This window comes from Heteronotia binoei, chromosome 4, assembly GCF_032191835.1.
Source record: "Heteronotia binoei isolate CCM8104 ecotype False Entrance Well chromosome 4, APGP_CSIRO_Hbin_v1, whole genome shotgun sequence".
Taxonomy (NCBI): Eukaryota; Metazoa; Chordata; class Lepidosauria; order Squamata; family Gekkonidae; genus Heteronotia; species Heteronotia binoei.
Genome location: NC_083226.1, coordinates 180245928 through 180262889, shown reverse-complemented (window position 1 = coordinate 180262889; position 16962 = coordinate 180245928). Strand labels below are relative to the sequence as shown.

Below are 16962 nucleotides of genomic sequence, written 5' to 3'. Positions count from 1 at the left end.
GCTCTGAGACGGGGCGGCTCGCCACGCTCCCCGGTGCCGTTTCCCCCCTCCCCCCTAGCTCCACCCCAGTGTCTCCAGGCTCCACCCCCAAAGTCCCCAGATATTTCTGGGATTGGACTTGGTAACCCTAGCAACAGGGTATAAGGCTATAGAGTCCATCTTCCAAGGCAGCCGTTTTCTGCAAGGGAACTGGTCGCTGTTGTCTTGAAATCAGTTGCAATGCCAGGAAATCTCCATACCTTAGCTGGGCTTGGCAACCATAAACTAAGATATACTTACCAAGCAGCCTGCTGCTTCAGTCTGTCTTTTGTTGAACGCAAGTCCCACTGATTTCAATGGAGTTTACTCCCAAGGGCCCAGATTCAGTCCCTGGCTTCGCCAGTTAACGGACCTGGCAGTGGATGCTACGAAATATATAATATAGTGTGTTTCATGCAATGAAGAGGTGAGGAGGTAGTGATAGGGTTGCTAAGTCCAATTCAAGAAATATCTGGGAACTTTGGGGGTGGAGACAGGAGACTTTGGGGGTGGAACCAGGAGACATTAGGGGTGGAGCCAAGATCAAGACTGTGACAAGTATAATTGAACTCCAAAGGGAGTTCTGGCCATCACATTTAAAGGGACGGCACACCTTTTTAGATGCCTTCCTTCCATAGGAAATAATGAAGGCTAGGGGCACCTTCTTTTGGGGCTCATAGAATTGGACCCCCTGGTCCAATCTTTTTGAAACATGGGGGGGGGGTATTTTGGGGAGAGGCACTAGATGTTATGCTGAAAATTTGGTGCCTCTACCCCAAAAAACAGACCCCCCCCCAGAGCCCCAGATACCCGCAGATCAATTCTCCATGATTTTCTATGGGGATAAATCTACACAGGGAATAACAGAGTTCCCAGCAGACATTTCCCTCCCCTCCCCCGGCTTTCTGATGACCCTGAAGCGGGGGGAGGGCCTCCAAACCGGGGGATCCCCTGCCCCCATCTGGGGATTGGCAACCCTAGGTAGTGATCATCAGCTCTGTATTAGATACAGCATGGTTGGGGGCTGCACTCCCAAGACTGGCCAACGGGCCAACTATATACAACTCAGGGTACCCTTGCAGGCACGCTATTGGATCATTCAAACCGGCAGGGGTCAATGATTGGTGCAGGGCAGCAGGGATGTGTGGATCCTGCTGCCCATTGGTCCCAAGTCCCCAAGCTCCGTTCGGATAGTTCCAATGAGCCAGGCAGGAACACCTAATACAGTCTTCACTTGAATCCAGTACACAACAAAAGACCTCCGCTTGAAAGCTTGGAGAGCCCCCGCCAGTCTGAGTAGACGACACTGACCATCATGAACCAAGGGTCTGGTTCGGTAGAAGGCAGCTTCATGTGGTCAGGTGTTCCTGAACATGAAATGGAGTTCACAGGAGGTGGCGGCGGCTACAAGCATAGACAGCTTCAAGAGGGGATTGGATCAACATCTGGAGCGGGGGTCTATCAGTGGCTATTAGCCACAGCTTATTGTTGGAACTCTCTGTCCAGGGCAAGTGATGCTCGGTATTCATGGTGCTTGGGGAGGGCAACAGTGGGAGGGCTTCTAGTGTCCTGGCCCCACTGAGGGACCTCCTGATGGCACCTGGGTTTTTTGGCCACTGTGTGACACGGACTGGATGGGCCACTGGCCTGATCCAACATGGATTCTCTTATGTTTTTATGTCTGGGACAATGATGCTCTGTATTCTTGGTGCTGGCGGGGCAATAGTGGGAGGGCTTCTAGTTTCCTTGCCCCACTGGTGGACCTCCTGATGGCACCTAGGGGTTTTTTGGCCACTTAGTTACACAGGGTGTTGGACTGGATGGGCTATTGGCCTGATCCAACATGGCTTCTCTTATGTTCTTATGTCTGGGACAGTGATGCTCTGTATTCTTGGTGCTTGGTGGGGGACAACAGTGGAGGGATTCTAGTGTCCTGGCCCCACTGGTGAATTTCCTGATGGTGCCTGGGGAGTTTTTGACCACCGTGTGACACAGGGTGTTGGACTGGATGAGCCATTGGCCTGATCCAGCATGGCTTCTCTCATGTTCTTATGTGACACAGAGTGTTTGGACTGGATGAGCCATTGGCCTGATCCAACATGGCTTCTCTTATGTTCATATGTCTGGGGCAGTGATGCTCTGTATTCTTGGTGCTTGGTGGGGGAACAACAGTGGGAGGGCTTCTAGTGTCCTGACCCCTCTGGTGGACCTCCTGATGGCACCTGGGTTTTTTTTGGCCACTGTGTGACACAGAGTGTTGGACTGGATGGGCCATTGGCCTGATCCAACATGGCTTCTCTTATGTTCATATGTCTGGGGTAGTGATGCTCTGTATTCTTGGTGCTTGGTGGGGGAACAACAGTGGGAGGGCTTCTAGTGTCCTGACCCCACTGGTGGACCTCCTGATGGCACCTGGGGGTTTTTTGGCCACTGTGTAACACAGGGTATTGGACTGGATGGGCCATTGGCCTGATCCAACATGGCTTCTCTTATGTTCATATGTCTGGGGCAGTGATGCTCTGTATTCTTGGTGCTTGGTGGGGGAACAACAGTGGGAGGGCTTCTAGTGTCCTGACCCCTCTGGTGGACCTCCTGATGGCACCTGGGTTTTTTTTGGCCACTGTGTGACACAGAGTGTTGGACTGGATGGGCCATTGGCCTGATCCAACATGGCTTCTCTTATGTTCATATGTTTGGGGTAGTGATGCTCTGTATTCTTGGTGCTTGGTGGGGGAACAACAGTGGGAGGGCTTCTAGTGTCCTGACCCCACTGGTGGACCTCCTGATGGCACCTGGGGTTTTTTTGGCCACTGTGTAACACAGGGTATTGGACTGGATGGGCCATTGGTCTGATCCAGCATGACTTCTCTTATGTACTTATGTTCTGGTCTTATGACATACCTCTTGCTCTTCGATGGCAGGCCAACACAGTTACCCCCTTGAAACTATGTATGTGCAAAATTCTCATGTTTCAAATTAATCTTTGCCTCCACACCCTTCATCTGCTCCATCTTTGCTTTCCAGGGCACACTGGCAACATTTCAAGGGCCTCTTCTGCCCGCTTATGAGATGAGCAATTGCATTGTGCAACACTCCAACGCATGGGCTGCGCAGCCTAAGAAAAAGTTGCGCAATCCTTCGGGGCCGAGCATCAGGGAGGACGGCTGGGTGACAGATGGCGGTTTTCCTGCATGTGCTCACTGCAGTGATTAACCAGCGCTACAAACGCCTCTTGCGTCACTGCTCTCATTTGGGGTATATGAGAGTGATTCATGGATCAGAGAAGGCCCCTTGCTCAACGTGGGGTAGGGATGGATTTTTGTTGAGTCAGAAGCAAATTGCGGCGCTTCCTTTTCCAGAGGGCTGCTTCATAAATGCCCACGTATGGCTGGGTTGCTTTGAAGTTGGTGCTGAGGCACTTGGACTGGCTCACGCATGTGCGTTCATGGGCGCAACCATCCATGGTGACCTTCATGTGTGAATGGAGGGGCCGTGGCTCAGTGGTAGAGCCTCTGCTCGGCATGCAGAAGGTCCCAGGTTCGGTGCTCGTCGTCTCTGGTCGAAAGGACCAGATAGGAGGTGATGCAAAAGACCCCTGCTTGAAGAGCTGCTGCCAGACTGAGTAGACAATGCTACTCTTAGAATCCTAGAATTGGAATGGACCTCCAGGGTCATCTAGTCCAACCCCCTGCACAATGCAGGAAACTCACCAAGGCCTCCCCCTAAATTCACAGGATCTTCACTGTTGTCAGAGGGCCATCTAGCCTCTGTTTCAAAACCTTCAAGGAAGGAGAGCCCGCCACCTCCCGAGGAAGCCTGTTCCACTGAGGAATCGCTCTAATGGTCAGGAAGTTCATAGAATCATAGAGCTGGAAAGGAACTGCAGGGTCATCTAGTCCAACCCCCTGCACAATGCAGGGAAATCACCAATACCTTCCCTTAAATTCACAGGATCTTCATTGGTGTCAGATGGCCATCTAGCCTCTGTTGAAAAACCTCCAAGGAAGGAGAGCCCACCATCTCCCGAGGAGGGAGCCTGTTAGAATCATAGAAGAGTTGGAAGGGACCTCCAGGGCCATCTAGTCCAACCCCCTGCACAATGCAGGAAACTCACAAACGCCTCCCCCTAAATTCACAGGATCCACATTGCTGTCAGATGGCCATCTAGCCTCTGTTGAAAAACCGCCAAGGAAGGCAATACTGAGAAGACAATACTGAGTTTGATGGACCAAGGGTCTGATTCAGTATAAGGCAGCTTCATATTTCAAGGAGAGCCCACACTACCTCCCAAGGAGGAAGCCTGTTAGAATCATAGAAGAGTTGGAAGGTGCCTCCAGGGTCATCTAGTCCAACCCCTTGCACAATGCAGGAAACTCACAAAGACCTCCCCCTAAATTCACAGGATCCTCATTGCTGTCAGATGGCCATCTAGCCTCTGTTGAAAAACCTCCAAGGAAGGAGAGCCCACTACCTCCCAAGGAGGAAGCCTGTTGGAATCATAGAAGAGTTGGAAGGGACCTCCAGGGTCATCTAGTTCAACCTCCTGCACAATGCAGAAATCTCACAAAGACCTCCCCCTAAATTCACAGGATCCCAATTGCTGTCAGATGGCCATCTAGCCTCTGCTTAAAAACCTCCAAGGAAGGAGAGCCCGCCACCTCCTGAGGAAGCCTGTTCCACTGAGGAACCGCTCTAACGGTCAGGAAGTTCTTCCTAATGTTGAGCCTGAAACTCTTTTGATTTAATTTCAACCCGTTGGTTCTGGTCCTACCTTCCAGGGCCACAGAAAACAATTCCACCCCATCCTCTATAGGACAGCCCTTCAGGGACTTGAAGATGGTGATCCTATCACCTCTCAGCCGCCTCCTCTCCAGGCTAAACATGCCTTGATGGATTCAGTATAACGCAGCTTCATGCGTTCAAGGATAATGTGTTCCTAGGTATTCATTGCTTGTTACAGAAATGTTTGTATCATTACAGAAAGCTCGTACAATTATCGAAGTGTAGTACCAATTCGGAAATTTCGTACCGTTTCAGAAGCTTCGTATCATTACAGAAATCTCTCATTACTTCTTTTCAAGAGCAACTTCGAGAGACTTTGGGTGCCGTTTTCACCGGGAATATGGGCCAAGGAGAAAGGGTTAACAGTCATGGAACTGCACAACATAGCTAATTAAGGTAGTCATCTCTTGTGATGTGACTGCAGTTTCCAAACTTTCTGCATCATTGACCTATTATGTCTGATGCTTTTTTTCTTGTTTCTGATTTGTTGCTCCAGTCCTATCATACTGCTTATTAGATATCTCATGCCGTCGGGCTGCATAGTTTTATTTCGTGTAATCCACTATGAGTCTCAGGGAGAGAGGCGAGCAATAAAGAAAGCAAATAAATAAATAAATAACAGTGGACACAACAACAGACAATAGAATCATAGAGCTGGAATTAGGGTTGCCAAGTCCAATTCAAGAAATGTCCGGGGACTGTGGAGATGGAGCCAGGAGACTTTGGGGTGGAGCCAGGAGACATTGGGGGTGGAGCCAGGAGCAAGGTTGTGACGAGCACAATTGAACTCCAAAGGGAGTTCTGGCCATCACATTTCAAGGGACTGAACGCCTTTTCAATGCCTTCCTTCCATAGGAAATAATGAAGGATAGGGGCACCTTCTTTTGGGGCACATAGAATTGGACCCCCTGGTCCAATCTTTTTGAAACTTGGACGGTATTTTGGGGAGAGGCACCAGATGCTACGCTGCAAATTTGGGGCATCTACGTAAAAAACAGCCCCCCCAGAGCCCCAGACACCAGCAGATCCATTCTCCATTATTTCCTATGGGAAAACTTCTCCATAGGGAATAATAAAGTTCCCAGCAGATATTTCCCTCCCCTCCCCCCGCTTTCTGATGACCCTGAAGCGGGGGGGCGCCTCCAAACCGGGGGATCCCCTGCCCCCACCTGGGGATTGGCAACCCTAGCTGGAATGGACCTCCAGGGTCATCTAGTCCAACCCCCTGCACAATGCAGGAAACTCACAAACACCTCCCCCTAAATTCACAGGATCTTCACTGCTGTCAGAGGGCCATCTAGTCTCTGTTTAAAAACCTCCAAGGAAGGAGAGCCCACCACCTCCCGAGGAAGCCTGTTCCACTGAGGAACCGCTCTAATGGTCTGGAAGTTCTTCCTAATGTTGAGCCTGAAACTCTTTTGATTTAATTTCAACCCATTGGTTCTGGTCCTACCTTCCGGGGCCACAGAAAACAATTCCACCCCATCCTCTAGATGACAGCCCTTCAAGTACTTGAAGATAGTGATCCTATCACCTCTCAGCCGCTTCCTCTCCAGGCTAAACATGCCCAACTCCTTCAACCTTTCTTCATAGAACTTGGTCTCCAGACCCCTCACCATCTTCGTCGACCTCCTTTGGACCCATTCCGGCTTGTCTAGATCCTTCTAAAAATGTGGTGCCCAAAACCGAACACAAGACCAGGTGAGGTCTTACCAGAGCAGAGTAAAGTGATACCATCACTTCACATGATCTGGACACTAGACTTCTGTTAATGCAGCTCAATATTGCATACTGCTGTATAAATTGCTCAAAGAGCTACAAAAATCCTATTGATAGCTGCGATATAACATAAAATCCAAACCGAATGCAGAAAACGAGAATCAACACAAGAGATCACTGGGTGTAAGTTGTGGGGATCTGTGGTTGGGGTTGTCAACCATGGATTGGGGAATTCCTGGAGATCTGGGGGGCGGAGCCTAGGGAGGATAAGAGAACATAACAACATAAGAGAAGCCCTGTTGGATCAGGCCAATGGCCCATCCCGTCCAACACTCTGTGTCACACAGTGGCCAAAAAGCCCAGGTGCCATCAGGAGGTCCATCAGACAGAGAGTTCAATCAATATGCCGTGGCTAATAGCCACTGGTGGACCTCTGCTCCATATGTTTATTCAATCCCCTCTTGGAGCTGTCTATACTTGTAGCCGCCACCACCTCCTGTGACAGTGAATTCCATGTGTAAATCACCCTTTGGGTGAAGAAGTACTTCCTTTTATCCGTTCTAACCTGACTGCTCAGCAATATCATGGAATGCCCACGAGTTCTTGTATTGTGAGAAAGGGAGAAAAGGACTTCTTTCTCTACTTTCTCCATCCCATGCATAATCTTGTCAACCTCTATCTCAGGATCTCAGTGGAGTATTAGGGGCATGCAGTCCACTCCCCAAAGCATCTGTTTTCTGCGGGAAACTGAGCTCTGTTACTTGTAGATCAGTGGTAAATAATCCCAGGAGATCTGCAAGTCCCAGTTGGAGGACATCCAGTGAAGAAGAAGAAGAAGAAGAAGAGTTGCAAATTTATACTAAGCCCTTCTCTCTGAATCAAAGACTCAGATCGGCTTACAATCTCCTTTGTCTTTTCCCCCCACAACAGACACCCTGTGAAATGGGTGGGTCTGAGAGGGCTCCCACAGCAGCTGCCCTTTCAAGGACAGCTCCTGCAATAGCTCTGGCTAACCCAAGACCATTCCAGCAGGTGCAAGTAGAGGAGTGGGGAATCAAATCAAGATAATAATAATAATAATAATAATAATAATAATAATAATAATAATAATAATAATAATAATAATAATAATAATAATAATAATAATAATAATAATAATACTTTTTATTTATATCCCGCCCTCCCCGCAAAGCAGGCTCAGGGCGGCTCATAAGAACATAAGAACATAAGAGAAGCCATGTTGGATCAGGCCAACGGCCCATCCAGTCCAACACTCTGTGTCACACAGTGGCAAAAAAATTTATATACACACATACACTGTGGCTAATAGCCACTGATGGACCTGTGCTCCATATTTTTATCTAAACCCCTCTTGAAGGTGGCTATACTTGTGGCCGCCACCACCTCCTGTGGCAGTGAATTCCACATGTTAATCACCCTTTGGGTGAAGAAGTACTTCCTTATAAGAACATGTAAACACAATGTACAATAAAATCATATACAATAGTTACAATTTCAATTATAAAACCATCCTTATCTCCCAGATAAGAGCCCACGCACTTCACCACTACACCAGACTGATGGGACGTAGGTTCAGGATAGACAAAAGGGGAAAATACTTTGCACGGAGATTGATTAAAATGTGAAACTTGTTGTAGAGGATGCCATGGAACCCCTGCCACAAGATCCATGGAACTCACTGCCACAAGATATGGCACTGGCCTCCAGCACAGACAGCCTTGTGAATTGCTGTGTTAGCACTGAGGGCAAGATGAATTTTAAAAGGGATAATATAAAGTTCTGCATTTAGGTAGGAAATCCCCAATGCATGGTTATAGGATGGGGGAGGCTTGTCTTAGCAGTAGTCTGTGTGAAGAGGATCTAGGGGTCTTAGTGGGTCATACGCTGAACATGAGCCAACAGTGTGATGCAGCGGCTAAAAAGGCAAATGCAATCTGGCCTGTATCAACCGAAGTATAGTGTCCAGATCACGTGATGTGATGGTATCGCTTTACTCTGCTCTAGTAAGACCTCACCTGGAGTATTGTGTTCAGTTTTGGGCACCCCATTTTAAGAAGGATATTGACAAGCTGGAACGGGTTCAGAGGAGGGTGACAAAGATGGTGAGGGGTCTGGAGACCAAGTCCTCTGAGGAAAGGTTGAAGGAGCTGGGCATGTTTAGCCTGGAGAGCAGGCAGCTGAGAGGTGATAGGATCACCATCTTCAAGTCCTTGAAGGGCTGTCATATAGAGGATGGTGTGGAATTGTTTTCTGTGGCCCCTGAAGATAGGACCAGAACCAATGGGTTGAAGTTGTCAGAAGAGTTTCCGGCTCAACATTAGGAAGAACTTCCAGACCGTTAGAGCAGTTCCTCTTCTATGATTCTAACAGGCTTCCTCCTTGGGAGGTGGTGGGCTCTCCTTCCTTGGAGGTTTTGAAACAGCGGCTGGATGGCCCTCTGACAGCAATGCGGATCCTGTGAATTTAGGGGGAGGTGTTTGTGAGTTTCCTGCATTGTGCAGAGGGCTGGACTAGATGACCCTGGAGGCTCCTTCCAACTCTATGATTTTATGAAATCTACACTTTCAAAAACCGCAAAGCTGATGCTGGCAATAAGCCGCCCTGAGCCACTTCGGTGGGAAGGGCAGGATATAAATCGAAATATAAATCAAAATATAAATAAGTATGAGATTTATTTATTTATTTATTTTATGATTTATATCCCACCCTTCCCACCAAGTGGCTCAGGGCGAAGATGAAGAGGTAGATTTGGGTCCAGTTGCACCTTAGAGACCACCAATATTTTTAGGGTCTGAGCTTTTGGGAATCACAGCTCCCTTCATCAGATGCAAGAGAGAAAAGGGTCTTTTACGCTTCCCAGATGCCACTAACTGGCCACTATTATTCATTTGTTTCCTTCATTTATGTCCCAACTTTCTCCCTAACCAGTTTGGTGTAGTGGTGTAGGAGAGCCAGTTTGGTGTAGTGGTTAAGTGTGCGGACTCTTCACTGGGAGAACCGGGTTTGATTCCCCACTCCTCCACTTGCACCTGCTGGAATGGCCTTGGGTCAGCCATAGCTCTGGCAGAGGTTGTCCTTGAAAGGGCAGCTGCCGTGAGAGCCCTCTCAGTTCCACCCACCTCACAGGGTGTCTGTTGTGGGGGAGGAAGGGAAAGGAGATTGTGAGCCGCTCTGAGACTCTAAGGAGTGGAGGGCGGGATATAAATCCAATATCTTCTTCTTCTTCTAACGGGGACCCAAAATAGCTTACATCCTCCTCCATTTTATCCTCGTAACAATCCTGTGAGGTAGTGTAGACTGAGATCACATGAGTGGTCCAAGGTCTCCCAGCAAGCATCCATGGCAGTGCAGGGATTCGCACTTGTGTCTCTAAGGTCCTCGCCCAGCATTCGTAACCACTACGTTGTGCCAACTCTGCTACCGGAATCGCAGTGCTGGAGGAGATGGGCCCCTGATCCATATGTTTATGACAAAAGCAGATGCATTTGCATCTGGATTCACATCTGCCCAGGAATGCTTTTCCTTTGAACTGCCTGGATGAATCTTTCGGCGTCTCTCGAGCCAGTGGCACGACTGCTTTGCGTGACTGAACGGTATGCTGAAACAGAACGCATCAGCCGTCTGGCATTCTGTGCCACGAACTCTACACTGTAGATCTAAGTGAGCAGCCGTGTTGGTCTAAAGCAGTTGAACACAGCAGGAGTCAAGTTGCACCTTTAAGACCAGCCAAGTTTGATTCAGAACGTAAGCTCTCGTGTGCTCTCTACATAAGAGAAGCCATGTTGGATCAAGCCAATGGCCCATCCAGTCCAACGCTCTGTGTCACATAAGAACAGAAGAGAAGCCATGTTGGATCAGGCCAATGGCCCATCCAGTCCAACACTCTGTGTCACATAAGAACATAAGAGAAGTCCTGTTGGATCAGGCCAATGGCCCATCCAGTCCAACACTCTGTGTCACATAAGAGAAGCCATGTTGGATCAGACCAATGGCCCCTCCAGTCCAACACTCTGTATCACACAGTGGCTAATATATGTACACACACACACACACACACACACACTGTGACTAATAGCCACTGATGGACCTCTGCTCTGTATTTTTATCCAATCCCCTCTTGAAGCTGGCTATGCTTGTAGCTGCCACCACCTCCTGTGGCAGTGAATTCCACTTGTTAACCACCCTTTGGGTGAAGAAGTACTTCCTTTTATCCGTTTTAATCTGACTGCTCAGCAATTTCATTGAATGCCCACAAGTTCTTGTATTGTGAGAAAGGGAGAAAAGGACCTCTTTCACTAATTTCTCCATCCCATGCATAATCTTGTAGACCTCTATCATGGCACCCCGCAGTCGACGTTTCTCCAGGCTAAAGAGCCCCAAGTGTTTCAACCTTCCTTCATAGGGAAAGTTTTCCACTCCTTTAATCATTCTAGTTGCCCTTTTCTGGACTTTTTCCAATGCTATAATATCCTTTTTGGGATGGGGTGGGGGTGGGGTGGGCTCCCTCTGGGTATCCTGCCCTCCCAGGGGAAGTGTATGCGCAATACATAGCCTCTCCTTCCCGGTGTAGTGAACGCCGCGTGGTCACTGTCTGTCTATGCCTGGCAGATGGTCACTGCAATGGCCTCTCCTGCATTAATGCATCCGTGACAACACCTTCTCGCTGGTCCCCCCCCGTTTTTCACAGAGTTTGTTACGTCATGGTGCGACCGAATGTCCGGCGGTATAACCGGATGGGCAGGCTGGGCCCACCAGCCTAAGAGAAGGAAAACTCTAACATCAAACCCGGGCAGATAGAGCTCGTTAATGTAACACCTACCACCTGGAGGACTCGCTGCCGGCGTCCCGGCCTACTGGGCCATGGCAGATGACCCCCAGGTGAAAGGGTGGAGCCAGTACCGCGCACACTGCGCTTCACCTAAAAATTCCTCTGCGCAGGCCTGAAGGGCATATCCACAACCCACAACACACTAAGTCCTGCAGCGATGGGCAAGGGGCGAAACGGCAGGTGGAAGGTGGCCCTGGAAGCTGCAGTCCCGATCCTGCATGTAGGCGGTTCAGGGTATTGGTCGCCTGATGCTGACCCGGAGACGAAAGCATTTTTCGGCAGCACCCTGAACGACCAAGCAGCCTTATCTAGGGACAGCACTGCTTGCTCCACACGGAGAGGGGCCTAGAAAAGGTGGCCTAAACAAAGCTCGTCTCCTCCCCCCCAGTTGGCTAGCCGCGGTCAACGGGCATCCTTACTTGCGGTCAAAAAATAACAACAACAAAAGGAGATTGAGGAAGAATCGCACTGCTACAGCACCAACCTCAAATCAGACTTTTCCCTGCAGCCACTGTGGCCGGACCTGCCTGTCCCGTATTGGTCTTGTCAGCCACCAGCGAGCCTGCAGCAGACGTGGACTACTGCACCCTTCTTAAATCTTCGTTCGCGAAGCCAAGCCGAGAGAGAGAGAGAGAGAGAGAGAGAGAGAGAGAGAGAGAGAGAATATCCTTTTTGAGGTGCGGTGACCAGAACTGCACACAGTACTCCAAATGAGACCTCACCATCGATTTATACAGGGGCATTATGATACTGGCTGATTTGTTTTCAAGTCCCTTCCTAATAATTCCCAGCATGGCGTTGGCCTTTTTTATTGCAATCGCACACTGCCTTGACATTTTCAGTGAGTTATCTACCACGACCCCAAGATCTCTCTCTTGGTCAGTCTCTAAGCACACTTCATCAGACGTGGGGATCAGGTATTGATCCCCTCGTCTGATGAAGTGTGCTTAGAGAGCACACGAAAGCTTACGTTCGGAATCCAACTTGGTTGGTCTTAAAGATGCAACTTAACTCCTGCTTTGTCCATCTACACTGTTCGAATGTCCTTTAATGAAATTTCATGGCACAGTGCCATCTACGGGCCAGCTGCCAAAATTGTAATGTACCTTCTATTGTTACTACACATTCCTTTGCTTCCCTTAATGGGTCATTTGCTGCCTGTGGGAGAAACTCTGACAAACCTGAAGAATTCTAACTGCCAACAGGGAAAAGGGCAATATTTGGAAAATATTCGGACATCTGTCCGAATAGCTGTACCTATAGGAGGCACACAATATTTTGGGAGAATATTGTATGCCACTTTGGGTCCCCATTAGGAAGAAAAGTGGTGTATGAATGCAATAAATATTGAAACTTTTAAAGAGAAATCTGATTTTAAAAGTGTATCCCCTGCCTTTTTATAGACCTCATTCTTTGCAAGTCTGCAATACCTTCTGTTTTTGTCTGCCCACTTTTTAAAAGAAAAGTAAATTGGGTAGGGACGGTGGCTCAGTGGTAGAGCATCTGCTTGGGAAGCAGAAGGTCCCAGGTTCAACCCCTGGCATCTCCAAAAAGGGTCCAGGCAAATAGGTGTGAATAACCTCAGCTGGAGACCCTGGAGAGCCATGAATGGGGCTGTGGCTCAGTGGTAGAGCATCTGCTTGGGAAGCAGAAGGTCCCAGGTTCAACCCCTGGCATCTCCAAAAAGGGTCCAGGCAAATAGGTGTGAATAACCTCAGCTGGAGACCCTGGAGAGCCATGAATGGGGCTGTGGCTCAGTGGTAGAGCATCTGCTTGGGAAGCAGAAGGTCCCAGGTTCAACCCCTGGCATCTCCAAAAAGGGTCCAGGCAAATAGGTGTGAATAACCTCAGCTGGAGACCCTGGAGAGCCATGAATGGGGCTGTGGCTCAGTGGTAGAGCATCTGCTTGGGAAGCAGAAGGTCCCAGGTTCAATCCCTGGCATCTCCAAAAAAGGGTCCAGGCAAATAGGAGTGAAAAACCTCAGCTGGAGACCCTGGAGAGCCGCTGCCAGTCTGAGAAGACAATACTGACTTTGATGGACCAAGGGTCTGATTCAGTATAAGGCAGCTTCATATGTCCAAATTAGTCATATTTTGCAACGAAATCAGTCCAACAAGTAATAATATCAAAAATACCTATCAGGAAAAAAAAATCAGGTTATTTTACATAGCCCCTGGAGGGTGCTTCAGTTTGTCTGAGAGTCTTATTGGGGGAGAAGGTAGGGCTGCCAACCTCCAGGCAGGACCAGGAGATCTCCTGCTTTTAAAACCAATCTCCATGTGACAGAGACCAGTTTCCCTGGAGAAAAGGGCTGCTTTGGAAGGAGGATTCTATGACATTATACCCTGCCAATCGCTCATCTCTTGACTTCTCCTCCAAATCTCCAGGAATTTCCCTCTCCAGAGCTGGCAAGCCTAGGAGAAGACCCTTTACTCTTGACCCAGTAGAGGGATTGCAGATTTTAGGCACTGCTTGCTTCTGCAGCAAAAATCTGGAGGTCACATTAGACTCAATGCTTCCAAGCACCAAGACAGCCAGGTTTGATTCAGCCACTTGGGCCGGGCTGCACCATCCTGACTGGACAAAGAAGCAGACAGGCTATTTCCAGTGTATTTCAAGGATCTTTGCATTGAGAGCCATAATTTCCTAGTGGTTAGCGTTCTGAGCTTGGGCTCAAATCCATGAATGAACCAATGAATGAATGAATGAATGAATTAGTGAATGAGTGAGTGAGTGAATGAATGAATGAATGAATGAATGAATGATTAAATGAATGGAATAAGAGGATTTGGCTTGTGAATGGTGGGTATGCCTTTTGGATCAAGAATCCTTCCTCCTAATTTCTGACATGTGGGGAAGGGAATCCTCACATGCTCAGAGGCAGTCTTGCCAGTCATGTTCCAAGGCTGAGATCCTATTCCTAAACAAGCTTAGAGTCTGATTCCCCAACTCAAAAGGAATCCTGTGCAGGGGCTTAGAACAGAAGAACAGAAGAGAAGCCATGTCAAATCAGGCCAATGGCCCATCCAATCCAACACTCTGTGTCACATAAGAACATAAGAGAAGCCCTGTTGGATCAGGCCAATGGCCCATCCAGTCCAACACTCTGTGTCACATAAGAACATAAGAGAAGCCATGTTGGATCAGGCCGGTGGCCCATCCAGTCCAACACTCTGTGTCACATAAGAACGTAAGAGAAGCCATGTTGGATCAGGCCAATGGCCCATCCAGTCCAACACTCTGTGTCACATAAGAACATAAGAGAAGCCATGTTGGATCAGGCCAATGGCCCATCCAGTCCAACACTCTGTGTCACATAAAAACATAAGAGAAGCCCTGTTGGATCAGGCCAAAGGCCCATCCAGTCCAACACTCTGTGTCACATAAGAACACAAGAGAAGCCCTGTTGGATCAGGCCAGTGGTCCATCCAGTCCAACACTCTGTGTCACATAAGAACAGAAGAGAAGCCCTGTTGGATCAGGCCAATGGTCCATCCAATCCAACACTCTGTGTCACATAAGAGAAGCCCTGTTGGATCAGGCCAAAGGCCCATCCAGTCCAACACTTTGTGTCACATAAGAACACAAGAGAAGCCCTGTTGGATCAGGCCAGTGGGCCATCCAGTCCAACACTCTGTGTCACACAGTGTCCAAAAAGACCAGGTGTTATCAGGAGGTCCACCAGTGGGGCCAGGACACAAGAAGCCCTCCCACTATTGCCCCCCAAGCACCAAGAATACAGAGCATCACTGCCCCAGAGGCTCATGTGTATATCTGTGCGATGGTGATGATTTCTGATTTTTTAAAATGTATTTTGTATATTGAACATAGTTTGCATATTGTCCTTTTGTCTATTGTGACAAAAAAAAAAAAAACCCAGTGTGATCCTTAAGCCAATGAAGCTGATGTAGCATTTTCAATTCAGGAGAACCATTAGAAGAACGGGAACTTACTTCCACGCACTTTAAGATGTTTTATTGACAAATATTTAGAGCAAAGGGCACCTCTCGCTGGCCGTAGCAGCAGATCAATGGACTACAACTGGTCCACGCCCAGACACCCTCCTTCACAAGGCTGTGGTTCAGATGGCAGTGACTCACTTTAAAAAAAAAAAGAGCCAATAAAACCACTCCGTCTTATGCTGTCAAGAAAAAAAAAATAAAGTTGCACTTGAAAAGCAGCTGGGTGGAGTTGTTGAAGGGAGGCGTCTCCGGGATCGCCCAGCACGTTTATAAGACGAGGCCGCTCTCTGATCTGATAAACAGCCACTGAGAAGCCAGCCTCCAAAGAACTGAGAGGGATTCTCTCGTCTGCACACCCAAGCCTAGGAGGAGAAACCAGCCACCGCGATGGGCAGGCAGAAGGAGGTGCTGTCAGCAGTGGGGCAGAGGCTGAAGATCAGGAATAAACTCATCCGGCAAGCTCTGGCCGAATGCTTGGGGACCTTGGTGCTGGTGGTAAGTGGACCGGGAACCCGGGTGCTGGGTTTTCGATTGGGTGGGCCGTGAGGGAGCTTTGCCAAAATGCTGATCTGGGGGCTGAGTAATATTTGAATGGTGATTTAGAACAGGGGTGGCCAAACTGCGGCTCAGGAGCCACATGTGGCTCTTTCACACATATTGTGTGGCTCTTGAAGCCCCCACCGCCCCGTCAGCCAGCTTGGAGAAGGTCATTCTCTTTTTAAATCACTTCTCCGAGCCAAACCGGTGGCTTGCATTTAAAATTGCTTTCTTCCCTCCTTCCCTCCCTCCCTCCCTTCGTTCTTGTCTGGAGGCTCTCGAACATCTGACGTTCACGCCTTGTGGCTCTCAAACATCTGATGTGTATTCTGTCTGGCTCTTCTATTAAGCGCGTCTGGCCACCCCTGATTTAGAAGAACGGTTGCACAGGGTTTGGCACGATTCACAAATATCAGCACTCCTTTCGTCGTTTCTGTTTGTCTGGGAAGCATTCCTCTCCCTTTGCCCTGAAGTGCTAGAGAGAATCAGGAACAAAACCTTTTCTGGTTGGTGCGGAAATGGGCAAAAGTGTTGAGTTATACCGGACCGTAGCACGGTCACGAAGAGCTCTGTGCAACCCCAAAGTTTGCATGCTGCTGCACCAATCTCATTTGCTCTCAACACGGTTCGTTTCTCGCTTCGCGCCTCGTCTCTCCTGTCCTTCTAGAATCCACTTCTATAACGTTTGCTGGCGCTAGGACTTGGAATGAAAGTGCTCAAATTTTCACAGTAGAAAAGATCAAGAGCCCAATAGTACCTTAAAGACTAACAAAATTCGTGGCAGGGGAGGACGTGAACAGTTTCCACCCTGCCACAAGTTTTGTTAGAAGGACAGGAGAGACGACAAGGCATGAAGCAAGAAACGAACTGAGACGAGCGTGCCATCTTTCCTTGGGAGCAGACATACTAACGCCTGAATTTTCACAATAAGCTTCTAAACGTCTGAATTCTCACCATAAGCTTCTAAAACTCATTCTCAGCCTACGTCCTATTGTTACAGGTTCACATCTATTCAAGGGTGAGTTTTGCACACAAACTTTTGGGGTGCCCATCTGGTTGATGCGTACACTGAACAAAGTGCAGTGCGCAGAGGA

General features: G+C 48.6%; 1 protein-coding gene and 1 non-coding gene across 2 annotated transcripts in view; both read left to right on the top strand.

The window, feature by feature from the left end:
- The first annotated feature begins 13244 nt into the window (after positions 1–13244).
- TRNAP-GGG (transfer RNA proline (anticodon GGG)) lies at positions 13245–13316 on the top strand. Its single transcript has one exon. It is a non-coding gene; the product is annotated as a tRNA-Pro (tRNA).
- A 2308-nt stretch (positions 13317–15624) lies between these two features.
- LOC132570020 (aquaporin-3-like) overlaps positions 15625–16962 on the top strand; it is a 34458-nt gene continuing 33120 nt past the window's right edge. Inside the window, exon 1 of the mRNA XM_060236461.1 lies at positions 15625–15826. Coding sequence (XP_060092444.1) covers positions 15719–15826 — 108 coding nt within the window. The 5' untranslated portion in view covers positions 15625–15718. The remainder of the gene's footprint in view (positions 15827–16962) is intronic.